The sequence below is a fragment of the Cherax quadricarinatus genome, chromosome 55 (genome assembly GCF_038502225.1).
Source record: "Cherax quadricarinatus isolate ZL_2023a chromosome 55, ASM3850222v1, whole genome shotgun sequence".
Taxonomy (NCBI): domain Eukaryota; kingdom Metazoa; phylum Arthropoda; class Malacostraca; order Decapoda; family Parastacidae; genus Cherax; species Cherax quadricarinatus.
The window spans coordinates 17932006-17948067 of record NC_091346.1 but is presented as its reverse complement, the minus strand read 5'-3'; the positions used below and the strand labels follow the sequence as shown (position 1 = coordinate 17948067).

General features: G+C 35.0%; 1 protein-coding gene across 2 annotated transcripts in view; it reads left to right on the top strand.

Moving 5' to 3' along the window:
* Positions 1-14861, top strand: part of LOC128698922 (innexin inx2) — a 23054-nt gene extending 8193 nt beyond the window's left edge. Inside the window, exons 3-6 of one of the 2 annotated variants that reach the window (XM_070096880.1) lie at positions 5994-6212; positions 7694-7869; positions 11139-11258; positions 13454-14861. In XM_070096880.1, coding sequence (XP_069952981.1) covers positions 5994-6212; positions 7694-7869; positions 11139-11221 — 478 coding nt within the window. In that variant the 3' untranslated portion in view covers positions 11222-11258; positions 13454-14861. Of the gene's footprint in view, positions 1-5993; positions 6213-7693; positions 7870-11138; positions 11931-13453 lie in introns of those variants that run through there. The other variant, XM_053791332.2, reaches the window with a different exon arrangement.
* Positions 14862-16062: the final 1201 nt, after the last annotated feature.

The following is a 16062-nucleotide window of genomic DNA, read 5'->3' as shown; positions in this document are numbered from 1 at the left end:
ATATATATATATATATATATATATATATATATATATATATATATATATATATATATATATATATATATATATATATATATATATATATATATATATATATATATATATATATATATATATATATATATATGTCGTGCCGAATATGTAAAACGGGTCAATTAGCAAGAACTCATTTAAAATTAGTCCTTTCTGAAATTTTCTCTTATACGTTTAAATATATATTTTTTCATTAATATTAATGTAATTTTTTTTATTTTGCACCAAAAGAATCTTAGAAAATTTACCTAACCTAATAATAACAAGCGCAATTCATTTTAGCCTAACCCAACTAAATATATTTTAGATTTGTTTACAATAATTTAATACTAAACAAACACAGTGAAATACATTTTTTTCGTTAGGTTCAGAATGATTTTGGCGAAATTATTGCATACACAAATATTCGCTTGTCCTATATGGCAAGATGAACGTTGCTATTTAAGCCAAGATGGCAAGTTCTGCCTATTCGGCACGACATATATATATATATATATATATATATATATATATATATATATATATATATATATATATATATATATATATATATATATATATATATATATATATAGATATATATATATGAATATATATATATATATATATATATATATATATATGCAATAAGATCACAGTAAACATGTGATTTCAGAATATGCAAAACAACCACTCTGAAAGAATAGAGAAATTCCAAGCGCTTTCGTGACTTCTCACATTATCAAGAAACTATGAAAGTAAAGCATCCAAGGAAGCTATATAAGGGGTCTGGCCAACACCTCACTATCAGATCCCACAACGGTTAAACACCTGACGCGCGCCGGCCCAACTGGACAGGTCCTTTCCACAACTCACCAACAAACTATTCTACCCAAGAAAATTTAAAAATTATTATTTGTCCAGTGTATTATTAAATTCTTCCCAAATTCTATTAATTATAAATGGATCTAATTTATATAAACCAAAGGAAATATTCATATTATTGTCAAAACTGCTTTTTATGAAACAAGATTCAATTATATTCCTGTCGACCATGGACTTGCTTGATACTACTTTCTCAACTTTTTGAAAATCAATTGGATGGTTAAAATCTCTTACATGAATAAATAGAGCATTGGAATCTTGTCCAGTTCTAATGCTATATTTATGTTGTTTTAATCTTAGTTCGAGATTTTTACCAGTTTGACCGTAATAAACTTTATCGCAAATTTTACAAGGAATCTTATAGACACATCCATCAGCATTTTGGGGGGAATTCTTTATTAAAAGTTTTTTTACTGTATCAAGATTTTTGAATACAACTTTAATATTAAAAGCCTTAAGAAGAGAAGGCATATCAACCAAGTTTTCATGGTAAGGGAGAACCAACATATTTTTAGTTGAATAAGGCTGGTTGTCCCTTTTTGGATTGTAAAAAGTATTTCTAGCAACTTTAAAAGATTTATCAATTACATTTCTTGGGTATTTTAAATCGTTACCTATTTCATAAATTTTGGATATTTCCTCATCTATGAACTCAGGACTACAAATTCGTAAAGCTCTCAAAAACATTGATGAGAAAACAGACAGTTTGACTCTATCTTGATGCGAGGAATAATAGTGGACATAGGAACAGTTATTTGTAGGTTTTCTGTAAATTTTAAATTTGAATTCATTATTACCTTTAATAATTAAAACATCTAGAAAAGGCAATGAGTTATTTTCTTCAAACTCAACAGTAAAGTTTATAGAATGGGCTAAGCTATTTAATTTTCCAAGGAAATGGTGTATATCTACATTTTTGGGCATAAAACACAAAATATCATCAACATATCTGAGCCATTTAGCTCTATTAGGGAGGATTGTGTTAAGCAACCTTGTTTCAAAAATTTCCATGTATATTCTACTAAGAACAGGTGAAAGAGGATTTCCCATTGCCATACCAAACTTCTGAGTGTAAAACTTATCATTAAATACAAATTTTGCATCAACAATGCAAAGTTTAATAAGTTTAATGATAGTGGGAACTGGCAATGGTAAATCATAGAGTTCTTCAGATAAGAAACTTAATAAATCATCAGCAGGAACTTTCGTAAACAAGGAAGTAACATCAAAACTAACCATGTTAAAATAATTTAAGTCAGTCAAGGAGCTTAATTTATCAACCAAGTCTATGTTGTTTTTAACATTAAAGTTAGAAATTTTGCCAACAATAGGGCTCAAAATATCAACAAGCCATTTGGATAATTTATATGAAACTGACCCTATGGAGCTAATAATTGGTCTGACTGGATTCCCTGGTTTGTGTGTTTTTATTAGTCCATACATGTAAGGTAAAGATGGATTAGTGGAAGTAAATTGCTTGACTAATTCATCTTTGCCTTTCAGTAGAAGTTTTATTGTTTTATTGAAATTGCTGTTAACGGTTTCTAGGGGATTTTTCCTAAGTTTAGAATAGGTTTCAGTATCATCTAAGAGATTATTCATTTTTTCTTGGTAATCATTTTCTTTCATAATTACTATTGCATTTATTTTGTCTGCTTTAGTAAGGCGCAAATTTTTGTTGTTATTAAGTGTATCATAGCTCTATGTTAAAACCAAACATTCCCAATTGCCCTCAAAGATTCTTTAAGTCTTATGATACACTTAATAACAACAAAAATTTGCGCCTTACTAAAGCAGACAAAATAAATGAAATAGTAATTATGAAAGAAAATGATTACCAAGAAAAAATGAATAATCTCTTAGATGATACTGAAACCTATTCTAAACTTAGGAAAAGTCCCCTAGAAACCGTTAACAGCAATTTCAATAAAACAATAAAACTTCTACTGAAAGGCAAAGATGAATTAGTCAAGCAATTTACTTCCACTAATCCATCTTTACCTTACATGTATGGACTAATAAAAACACACAAACCAGGGAATCTAGTCAGACCAATTATTAGCTCCATAGGGTCAGTTTCATATAAATTATCCAAATGGCTTGTTGATATTTTGAGTCCTATTGTTGGCAAAATTTCTAACTTTAATGTTAAAAACAACATAGACTTGGTTGATAAATTAAGCTCCTTGACTGACTTTAATGATTTTAACATGGTTAGTTTTGATGTTACTTCCTTGTTTACGAAAGTTCCTGTTGATGATTTATTAATTTCTTATCTGAAGAACTCGTTAACTATGATTTACCATTGCCAGTTCCTACTATCATTAAACTTATTAAACTTTGCATTGTTGATGCAAAATTTGTATTTAATGATAAGTTTTACACTCAGAAGCTTGGTATGGCAATGGGAAATCCTCTTTCACCTGTTCTTAGTAACCTATACATGGAATTTTTTGAAACAAGGTTGCTTATCACAATCCTCCCTAACAGAGCTAAATGGTTCAGATATGTTGATGATATTTTGTGTCTTATGCCCAAAAATGTAGATATACACCATTTCCTTGGAAAATTAAATAGCTTAGCCCATTCTATAAACTTTACTGTTGAGTTTGAAGAAAATAACTCATTGCCTTTTCTAGATGTTTTAATTATTAAGGGTAATGAATTCAAATTTAAAATTTACAGAAAACCTACAAATAACTGTTCCTATGTCCACTATTATTCCTCGCATCAAGATAGAGTCAAACTGTCTGTTTTCTCATCAATGTTTTTGAGAGCTTTACGAATTTGTAGTCCTGAGTTCATAGATGAGGAAATATCCAAAATTTATGAAATAGGGAATGATTTAAAATACGCAAGAAATGTAATTGATAAATCTATTAAAGTTGCTAGAAATGCTTTTTACAATCCAAAAAGGGACAACCAGCCTTATTCAACTAAAAATTTGTTGGTTCTCCCTTACCATTAAAACTTGGTTGACATGCCTTCTCTTCTTAAGACTTTTAATATTAAAGTTGTATTCAAAAATCTTGATACAGTAAAAAAACTTTTGATAAAGAATTCCCCCCAAAATGCTGATGGATGTGTCTATAAGATTCCTTGTAAAATTTGCGATAAAGTTTATTACGGTCAAACTGGTAAAAATCTCGAACTAAGATTAAAACAACATAAATATAGCATTAGAACTGGACAAGATTCCAATGCTCTATTTATTCATGTAAGAGATTTTAACCATCCAATTGATTTTCAAAAAGTTGAGAAAGTAGTATCAAGCAAGTCCATGGTCGACAGGAATATAATTGAATCTTGTTTCATAAAAAGCAGTTTTGACAATAATATGAATATTTCCTTTGGTTTATATAAATTAGATCCATTTATAATTAATAGAATTTGGGAAGAATTTAATAATACACTGGACAAATAATAATTTTTAAATTTTCTTGGGTAGAATAGTTTGTTGGTGAGTTGTGCAAAGGACCTGTTCAGTTGGGCCGGCGCGCGTCAGGTGTTTAACCGTTGTGGGATCTGATAGTGAGGTGTTGGCCAGACCCCTTATATAGCTTCCTTGGATGCTTTACTTTCATAGTTCCTTGATAATGTGAGTAGTCACGAAAGCGCTTGGAATTTCTCTATTCTTTCAGAGTGGTTGTTTTGCATATATATATATATACATATATATATATATATATATATATATATATATATATATATATATATATATATATATATATATATATATATATATATATATATATATATATATATATATATATATAATGCAGAAGGATGAGCCCAGACACTAAACAGTAAAACTTACAACAAAAAAACACGAAAAAGTTTGCCTCCTGAGCTGGGCGCATTCTTCTGCACGTCTGTCATTATAAGAATTTCTTCTTGGTCATCGCCCGTTGAAAGACGGAACACACACACGCACACAATCTTCTGATTCCAGTGTATGAGTCTCCATCCTCATGCATCAGCTCTAGTTCAGTCAAGGCTAAGATACCGAGGACATAATCCCTGTACTGAACTGAAGAAACCCCTAGTTTGCAAAAAAATATAGATATATACACAGGTGTTGGACACATATGTTAATCTTCAACTTATCGTATTGCGGACCATTAATGTAATAAAAGACAATATTGCACTAAGACACGAGAGTGAGGGAGGCAGTATATATATATAAGTGTGACAGCGACGCCTATATATACTACCTCCATCACTCTCGTGTCTTAGTGTGACTTGTAAATGGTCCAAGTAGCACCAAAACTTCGCCGTAAATTTTTCTATGTGCGGGTTATTTGTGTACTGTTTCACGGTATTGTGACTTTTTGTTCTTTCTCACGAGTGAATGATTGCTGTCCAGACGGACCGAGAAAACCTCAAAGCAAGTTGGAGCATTGCCGTAGGCCTGTTGGCCCATACTAGGCACGTCCTCTTTGTATTGTGGGTCACTTTTGAATGGTTGCAACCGCTGCCCGGTGGCTTTTTTATGTTAATTCACGAAAACCCAGTAAATAACGAGTAAACATTAAGATACTTATCTATTCTTCATTTATCATTTGATGCCGGTGAGAGATTGTGATCCGAGAAACTGGCGCTACCGTCCTTTTTCTATAATGGAATATAATTATCTCTCTTTCCCCAGGCACTGAGGAATGGATATGGATCTTCCCCATGAATATAATAATAGTACTCCCATTCCATACTGTAAACATATGTTTAAGGACTTACAATATTATGCAAATAACTTAGGATCATTAACTAGTCCAAGTTTCTTCCTCCTGTGTATTGTTCCAGTCACGGTATTGTGCCAATTTCTTCTTTCTTACAGGGTTATCGTTTAAGTTCCCAGCTTTTAGTTCCCACATTTTTTACTCTCTCACTTTAGCGAGCTTTGAGAAATTGCAGTATACAACAGGGTCGTTAAAACTTCGCTACAATCCCTCGTCATTCACCACCAGGAGGTCATATAAATTTGATGTGTACTTCTGCATATTCTTTAAAAATTCAGTACTTCGGGTTCCTGAGGGTTAGAAATGTTCCAGTTGCTTCTTCTGGCTCCATTAAATTACACCATTTACCCTTTACAGGTTCCTGGACCTCGGGTTCGCCAAGTACGGACCACGGGTGCTAAACTACAGTCAGGACTCCAGCAGCGGCCACGACCCCATGGATGAGATCTTCCCCAAGGTGACTAAGTGCACTTTCCACAAGTTTGGTCCTTCAGGGACCATCATGAGACACGATGCTCTCTGTGTTCTCCCTCTCAACATCCTAAACCAGAAGATCTTCGTCTTCCTCTGGTTCTGGTGAGTTATAGAGTACAGACGAATGGGTTAAAGCCACCAAGTGGTAAGACAGAGATGTTCCTCGTAGAGGAACCTTATTACGATGTTTCTGTCCGTCATGGACTATTGACAAATAGTCTTGAGTGGACCCAAACATCGTCGTATGATTTATTTTCCTTTTGCAAGTTTTTGTGGACTGGCCCATCCACGATATTGCGACTTTTTATTATTAATAGACACAAAATGACCTTTAATTATTCGTTGTGCCTTGAGGAAAAGATTTATTTTCTTCCCCTATGCAAATTATCTTTCTTTTCTTTAAAAGTTATAGAGTATATTTTATGGTGAGTAACACTGGTTCCACGGATATTAGGGTTGTAATGAGCTATAGTACCAGGCGGATTGGTTTAAAAGTACGCCGATGTGATCTGGATAAGTTCAGCAATGTAATCACACTTTAGACTGAGTCTAGAGGGTAACCTGACAGTACATAACGTACGGTAAGTATCAATCTTGTGCTCTAACAAGGTGTCAGGAGTCTGTGTTTACCCGAGCGCAGGGAAGAATATAACTCACACTGCCGTAACTGGAACAATTCACAAATAACCAACACTTTCGAAGGAATGGGATTCAAGTTTACAAATGTAAACAGTGTGAAAGAAATAGTCTTTCTCCTAGCAGATTGCGTACTGAAGGCAAATTAACAGCTGTACGCCTCAAGCCACTTTGTATACGCTCGAGTAGACAATGTAAAACCATTATGGCTATATAATGGATAGACAGAACCACGACATAGTCTATATTTGAGGTTGAAAATTGAAGGATTTACTATACTTCTAGCCATTATTTTTTGTGAAGACTAAAAAAATGTACTGACCTTCGTGATAGTCAAATGGCGACCAGTTCAATAGAGTCATTTCTTATTTGACACGAGGCCTAATTTTCTTAGGCCTACCCGTGTACCCCATAAAGTGTTATGTATCATAATTTCTGGATGATGGGGACTGATTTCCTTCTTCTACTTATCTTTCCCGGCTGTAAATGGACTGATTTGTGAAAATAAATTCTATTCACTGGATAGTGAAGCAAGAGTTTGCTTATGAATTCTAAGAAAAATAACGTTATTCGAGCGATAATAATAATAGCAGAAATAATAATAGCTACAAGAACAATAATAATAGAAATAATAACAACAGCAACAACAGGAATAACAATAGTAATAATAATAATAATAACAACAACAGTAATAATAACAATAATAATATTAATAAAATAATAATAAAATAATAATAATTAATAATAATAATAATAATAATAATAATAATAATAATAATAATAATTATTATTATTATAATAATAATAATAATAATAATAATAATAATAATAATAATAATAATAATAATAATAATAATAATAAAATAATAATAATAAAAGCTGGAATAATAAAAAAAATAACAGTAGTAATAATTAATAATAATAATAATAATATTTGGTCTCTGCAGGTTCGTGCTGGTAGCTGTGATCTCCGCCTTTGGTCTCCTGTATAGACTGGCTACATTTTCACCCGGTTTTCGTCACCTCTTGTTGAGGGGCCGCTCTCGCCTGGCCTCCGCAGAGAAGGTGGAAGCTGTCTCCAAGGAGTGCCAGATAGGTGACTGGTTTATTCTCTATCTTATGGGTAAGTCCCAGAGTGCCCCGAGAAGGCTTTCGTTTGACACGCGCTGCGGTTTAATGTTTTATCTGCTGTTGTGTTTTGTTTTATTTGCTGTTGTTTCATGTGTTTTTTGTTTTTTGTATGATTGTTTTGGGCTGTTTGGTTATACTCTGTTTTGAGTTTGTTAGTTCGTTACCAGTGGTCAAAGGCACTTATCAATAGGCACTTGACCTATGTGTGTGTGTGTGTGTGTGTGTGTGTGTGTGTGTGTGTGTGTGTGTGTGTGTGTGTGTGTGTGTGTGTGTGTGTGTGTGTGTGTACTCACCTAGTTACTCACCTAGTTGAGGTTGCAGGGGTCGAGTCCAAGCTCCTGGCTCCGCCTCTTCACTGGTCGCCACTAGGTCACTCTCCCTGAACCATGAGCTTTATCGTACCTCTGCTTAAAGCTATGTATGGATCCTGCCTCCACTACATCGCTTCCCAAACTATTTCACTTCCTGACTACTCTGTGGCTGAAGAAATACTTCCTAACATCGCTGTGATTCATCTGTGTCTTCAGCTTCCAACTGTGTCCCCGTGTTGTTGTGTCCAGTCTCTGGAACATCCTGTCTTTGTGTGTGTGTGTGTGTGTGTGTGTGTGTGTGTGTGTGTGTGTGTGTGTGTGTGTGTGTGTGTGTGTGTGTGTGTGTGTGTGTGTGTGTGTGTGTGTATGTATGTGTACTCACCTAGTTGTACTCACCTAGTTGAGGTTGCGGGGGTCGAGTCCGGGCTCCTGGCCCCGCCTCTTCACTGATCGCTACTAGGTCACTCTCCCTGAGCCGTGAGCTTTATCATACCTCTGCTTAAAGCTATGTATGGATCCTGCCTCCACTACATCGCTTCCCAAACTATTCCACTTACTGACTACTCTGTGGCTGAAGAAATACTTCCTAACATCCCTGTGATTCATCTGTGTCTTCAGCTTCCAACTGTGTCCCCTTGTTACTGTGTCCAATCTCTGGAACATCCTGTCTTTGTCTACCTTGTCAATTCCTCTCAGTATTTTGTATGTCGTTATCATGTCCCCCCTATCTCTCCTGTCCTCCAGTGTCGTCAGGTTGATTTCCCTTAACCTCTCCTCGTAGGACATACCTCTTAGCTCTGGGACTAGTCTTGTTGCAAACCTTTGCACTTTCTCTAGTTTCTTTACGTGCTTGGCTAGGTGTGGGTTCCAAACTGTGTGTGTGTGTGTGTGTGTGTGTGTGTGTGTGTGTGTACTCACCTAGTTACTCACCTAGTTGAGGTTGCAGGGGCCGAGTCCAAGCTCCTGGCTCCGCCTCTTCACTGGTCGCCACTAGGTCACTCTCCCTGAACCATGAGCTTTATCGTACCTCTGCTTAAAGCTATGTATGGATCCTGCCTCCACTACATCGCTTCCCAAACTATTCCACTTCCTGACTACTCTGTGGCTGAAGAAATACTTCCTAATATCGCTGTGATTCATCTGTGTCTTCAGCTTCCAACTGTGTCCCCGTGTTGTTGTGTCCAGTCTCTGGAACATCCTGTCTTTGTGTGTGTGTGTGTGTGTGTGTGTGTGTGTGTGTGTGTGTGTGTGTGTGTATGTGTGTGTGTGTGTGTGTGTGTGTGTGTGTGTGTGTGTGTGTGTGTGTGTGTATGTATGTGTACTCACCTAGTTGAGGTTGCGGGGGCCGAGTCCGAGCTCCTGGCCCCGCCTCTTCACTGATCGCTACTAGGTCACTCTCCCTGAGCCGTGAGCTTTATCATACCTCTGCTTAAAGCTATGTATGGATCCTGCCTCCACTACATCGCTTCCCAAACTATTCCACTTACTGACTACTCTGTGGCTGAAGAAATACTTCCTAACATCCCTGTGATTCATCTGTGTCTTCAGCTTCCAACTGTGTCCCCTTGTTACTGTGTCCAATCTCTGGAACATCCTGTCTTTGTCCACCTTGTCAATTCCTCTCAGTATTTTGTATGTCGTTATCATGTCCCCCCTATCACTCCTGTCCTCCAGTGTCGTCAGGTTGATTTCCCTTAACCTCTCCTCGTAGGACATACCTCTTAGCTCTGGGACTAGTCTTGTTGCAAACCTTTGCACTTTCTCTAGTTTCTTCACGTGCTTGGCTAGGTGTGGGTTCCAAACTGGTGCCGCATACTCCAATATGGGCCTAACGTACACGGTGTACAGGGTCCTGAATGATTCCTTATTAAGATGTCGGAATGCTGTTCTGAGGTTTGCCAGGCGCCCATATGCTGCAGCAGTTATTTGGTTGATGTGCGCTTCAGGAGATGTGCCTGGTGTTATACTCACCCCAAGATCTTTTTCCTTGAGTGAGGTTTGTAGTCTCTGACCCCCTAGACTGTACTCCGTCTGCGGCCTTCTTTGCCTTTCCCCAATCTTCATGACTTTGCACTTGGTGGGATTGAACTCCAGGAGCCAATTGCTGGACCAGGTCTGCAGCCTGTCCAGATCCCTTTGTAGTTCTGCCTGGTCTTCGATCGAGTGAATTCTTCTCATCAACTTCACGTCATCTGCAAACAGGGACACCTCAGAGTCTATTCCTTCCGTCATGTCGTTCACAAATACCAGAAACAGCACTGGTCCTAGGACTGACCCCTGCGGGACCCCGCTGGTCACAGGTGCCCACTCTGACACCTCGCCACGTACCATGACTCGCTGCTGTCTTCCTGACAAGTATTCCCTGATCCATTGTAGTGCCTTCCCTGTTATCCCTGCTTGGTCCTTCAGTTTTTGCACCAATCTCTTGTGTGGAACTGTGTCAAACGCCTTCTTGCAGTCCAAGAAAATGCAATCCACCCACCCCTCTCTCTCTTGTCTTACTGCTGTCACCATGTCATAGAACTCCAGTAGGTTTGTGACACAGGATTTCCCGTCCCTGAAACCATGTTGGCTGCTGTTGATGAGATCGTTCCTTTCTAGGTGTGTATGTGTGTGTGTGTGTGTGTGTGTGTGTGTGTGTGTGTGTGTGTGTATGTGTGTACGTGTGTGTGTGTGCATGTGTGTGTGTGTGTATGTGTGTGTGTGTGTTAGTGTGTGTGTGTGTGTGTGTGCGTGTGTATGTGTGTGTGTGTGTATGTGTGTGTTTCCATCTGAATTCCTTCTTCATTACTGTACAGTTAAAATTGACAAAGTATCATTATTCTATATATATATATATATATATATATATATATATATATATATATATATATATATATATATATATATATATATATATATATATATATATATATATATATATATATAATAATTTTTGTCTCCTTTTCAGCCAGGAATATGGACCCGTATGTCTTCAAGGAGTTTATCAACACTCTGACTCCTACCTTGGTGGGGAAGGAGCACGTCTCCTAGTCCCAGACATAACTATGTGTGTGTTTCACTGTTTAAGGTGCCTTCAACAGTCTCCCATTTGACTGTTTCTACAACAGTGACATGATGTCTGTGATTAAGAGAAGAGGATGAATCTCGTGATCTTCACAACGTAGCAAGAATCTATACACCGAGAGGTGTTTGCTTCTCAGTGTATATACATAGAGGGATGTACATCTCTCAGTGTATATACATTGAGAGTTTGCATTTAATCGTCTAAATTAGAAATTTAAAATATCCTTGACTAGCGGTGAACAGGATAAACATGCAGTCATTTATGACCACTTTTGTAGCCGATAGTCTTGAAACCCACTTAATCATCCAGCTCCTTCAAGGAGATGCCTTGATATCAGTAAGGCCTCTTGCTCTGAGGAACTGGAGCTGTCCTCAACATTCCTAGGATAAAAAATGATTATCTTTCATTCCTCACGACCTGTAATACTCCACAATAAATAATAATAACGATAATAATAACAATAATAATAATACTTTCTTTACGGATGGATTTACAATTATTACTTATTCATATGTTGAATAGTATGTAACTATGATAATTAACTAAGGTAGATAATAAGTTGTTTAACTCACAGTTTATCTCATTTTATAAATGAGTTGAAACTGACCAAAGGTATTTGTTGTAAATGACTAAAGCAAATTTCTGTGTGATACTTTTATAAATTATATATATATGTATATATATATATATATATATATATATATATATATATATATATATATATATATATATATATATATATATATATATATATATGTCGTGCCGAATATGTAAAACTGGTCAATTAGCAAGAACTCATTTAAAATTAAGTCCCTTCTAAAATTTTTTCTTATGCGTTTAAAGATATATTTTTTTCATTAATGATGATGTAAAAATTCATAATTTTGCACCAAAAGTAACTTAGAAAACTTACCTAACCTTATTATAACAAGCGCAATTTATTTTAGCCTAACCCAACTAAATATATTTTAGATTTGTTTACAGTAATTTAATACTAAACAAACACAGTGAAATATATTTTTTTTCGTTAGGTTCAGACTGATTTTGGCGAGATTATTGCATACACAAATTTTCACTTGCCCTATATGGCAAGATGAGCGTTGCTATTTAAGCCAAGATCGCAAATTCTGCCTATTCGGCACGACATATATATATATATATATATATATATATATATATATATATATATATATATATATATATATATATATATATATATATATATATATATATATATATATATATATATATCGTGCCGAATATGTAAAACTGGTCAATTAGCAAGAACTCATTCAAAATTAAGTCCTTTCTAAAATTTTCTCTTATACGTTTGAAGATACATATTTTTCATTAATGTTAATGTTATTTTTTTTTAATTTTGCACCAAAAGAATCTTAGAAAACTTACCTAACCTTATTATAATAAGAAAAATTTATTTTAGTCTAACCCAACTAAATATATTTTAGATGCGTTTACAATAATTTAATATTAAACAAACACAGTGAAATATATTTTTTTCGTTAGGTTCAGAACGATTTTGGCGAAATTATTGCATACACAAATTTTCACTTGTCCTATATGGCAACATGAGCGTTGCTATTTAAGCCAAGATCGCAAGTTCTGCCTATTCGGCACGACACACACACACATATATATATATATATATATATATATATATATATATATATATATATATATATATATATATATATATATATATATATATATATATATATATATATATATATATATATATGTATATATATATATATATATATATATATATATATATATATATATATATATATATATATATATATATATATGTATATATATATATATATATATATATATATATATATATATATATATATATATATATATATATATATATATATATATATATATATATATATATATATATATATATATATATATATATATATATATATATATATATATATATATATATATATATATATAATCATTAAATTCTTAGCACTACCCTTTAAGAAATAATATTAGTATTGATTAAATTTCCATATTAAATTTATATGTGATACTGCCACTTATAATTTATTTGCAATACTCTGATATATATAATTTTCATGTGATAATCTTATGTACATAATCTCTGCCTAAACTCTTACAGAATGAGAAGGATCACGTATGTTAACTTTATTAATAGTAAATTAAAGGATCAAGGGAAGTGCTTGAATGCTGGTGAAGGATTCTTGATCTAAGTGACTGGAGCTGCCTTTCCTTCCTCGGATCAAATCTAATGGAGCAAATCTTCAGGTGATCAATTATATGAAGATTCCTTACTCAGTGTATATACATGATAGGTGTATATCTCAGTGTATATACATGATAGGTGTATATCTCAGTGTATATACATGATAGGTGTATATCTCAGTGTATATACATGATAGGTGTATACCTCAGTGTATATGCATGATAGGTGTATACCTCAGTGTATATACATGATAGGTGTATACCTCAGTGTATATACATGATAGGTGTATACCTCAGTGTATATGTATGATAGGTGTATACCTCAGTGTATATACATGATAGGTGTATACCTCAGTGTATATACATGATAGGTGTATACCTCAGTGTATATACATGATAGGTGTATACCTCAGTGTATATGCATGATAGGTGTATACCTCAGTGTATATACATGATAGGTGTATACCTCAGTGTATATACATGATAGGTGTATACCTCAGTGTATATGTATGATAGGTGTATACCTCAGTGTATATACATGATAGGTGTATACCTCAGTGTATATACATGATAGGTGTATACCTCAGTGTATATACATGATAGATGTATACCTCAGTATATATACATGATAGGTGTATACCTCAGTGTATATACATGATAGGTGTATACCTCAGTGTATGGTATAAACCTTGGTAATAAATACCGACAAGTTGGTTTAGAAAGACACGTAAGCAAACACTAGGACGTAAGCAAACACTAGGACGTAAGCAAACACTAGGACGTAAGCAAACACTCGCATGGGCCAGTAGGCCTTCCACAGTATTCCTCAATTCTTATGTTCTTATGACATTCCTCAGGCCACTTGCGTCACACCTCACTCTTCGCCTATATATGTAATGTCTTTCTACCTCTGTATGTTAGAAGTGATCAAGGTCCCAGGACCGAAACGTTTTCTAATAAATATGTCCTAGTGTTTGCTTACGTGTCTTTCTAAACCACCTCAGTGTATATACATGATAGGTATATACCTCAGTGTATATACATGATAAGTGTATACCTCAGTGTATATACATAGTAGATGTATATCTCAGTGTATATTCATGATAGATGTATACCTCAGTGTATATACATGATAGGTGTATACCTCAGTGTATATACATGATAAGTGTATGCCTCAGTGTATATACATGGTAGGTATATACTTCAGCGTATATGCATGATAGGTGTATACCTCAGTGTATGTACATGATAGGTGTATACCTCAGTGTATATGCATGATAGGTGTATACCTCATTGTTTACCTGGAGTTTACCTGGAGAGAGTTCGGGGGTCAACGCCCCCGCGACCCGGCCTGGTAGGTGTATACCTCAGTGTATGTACATGATAGGTATATACCTCAATGTATGTACATGATAGGTGTATACCTCGGTGTATATACATGATAGGTGTATACCTCAATGTATACATATGATAGGTGTATACCTCAGTGTATATACATGATAGGTGTATACCTCAGTGTTAATATATGATAGGTGTATACCTCAGTGCATATACATGATAGGTGTATACCTCAATGTATACATATGATAGGTGTATACCTCAGTGTATATACATAATAGGTGTATACCTCAGTATATATACACTGATAATATACTGTCCTCCCTATTTTCGGGATTTAAGTATTCTTATACAAATAACCCGCACATAGGAGACAGAAGATTACAACAACGTTTCGGTCCGACTCTAACCATTTATGTACGATTTATTTGTTTATTGGTCCAGTCACGGTATTGTGCCCTTTTGTTCTTTAAGGTATCGTTGACTGGCGGTTTACAGTCACAACAGGTGACTTGTAACCTTAATGACCCTCGTGTAAAATAGCCTGAGTTGCTACCATCTGCAGCTCATAAGACTGCCATCCCCACGAGCCCCTTTGGGGCGGGGTAGATGGCAGACCAGAGGCCTAGCTTCTCCCTACGAGCCCCGTGAGGGCGGGGAATGTGGCTAGGCCTGGGGACACTTGGTCCCAAAGATGAGGAGGTACTTGTACGTCCTCCCATGGCAGACTTAAGTCTCGAGACACTCCCCAGATAGGGAGCCAAGGCCGGGTCACCACTACTTGGAAAAGACCTGGGCCGGGAGAATACCGGCGAATAACAAAAAAAAAAAAAAAAAAAAAAAAAACCTCGTGTAGTCGATAGTCTTTAAACTTTACAAATAATAATTTTACAAAAAGTATCATATGTAACTGTCTTCTTTTTCCTTCATTGTTATTCATTTTAACGTCAATTCATCGCTTTTCAAGGGGTCTTGATCCGAGGAAATGAAGATACTCTCCTCTTCCTCAGATTAAACCTGATTACTTCCTATTTTGTAGATTTTATTTGACCCCTCAAGGATTTAGCGCTTTCCTGTGAATATATGTTTCACAAATGTTGATAAATTTGTATTTATAAGAATCAGAAACGATCACCAACAGTGTTTTAAGAACTAACTTTTGACTAACGACGTTTCGCTCAAGCAGTACTTTATCAAGTTAGCTTGAGAAAGCTCCTGCGTGGGCGAAACTCCG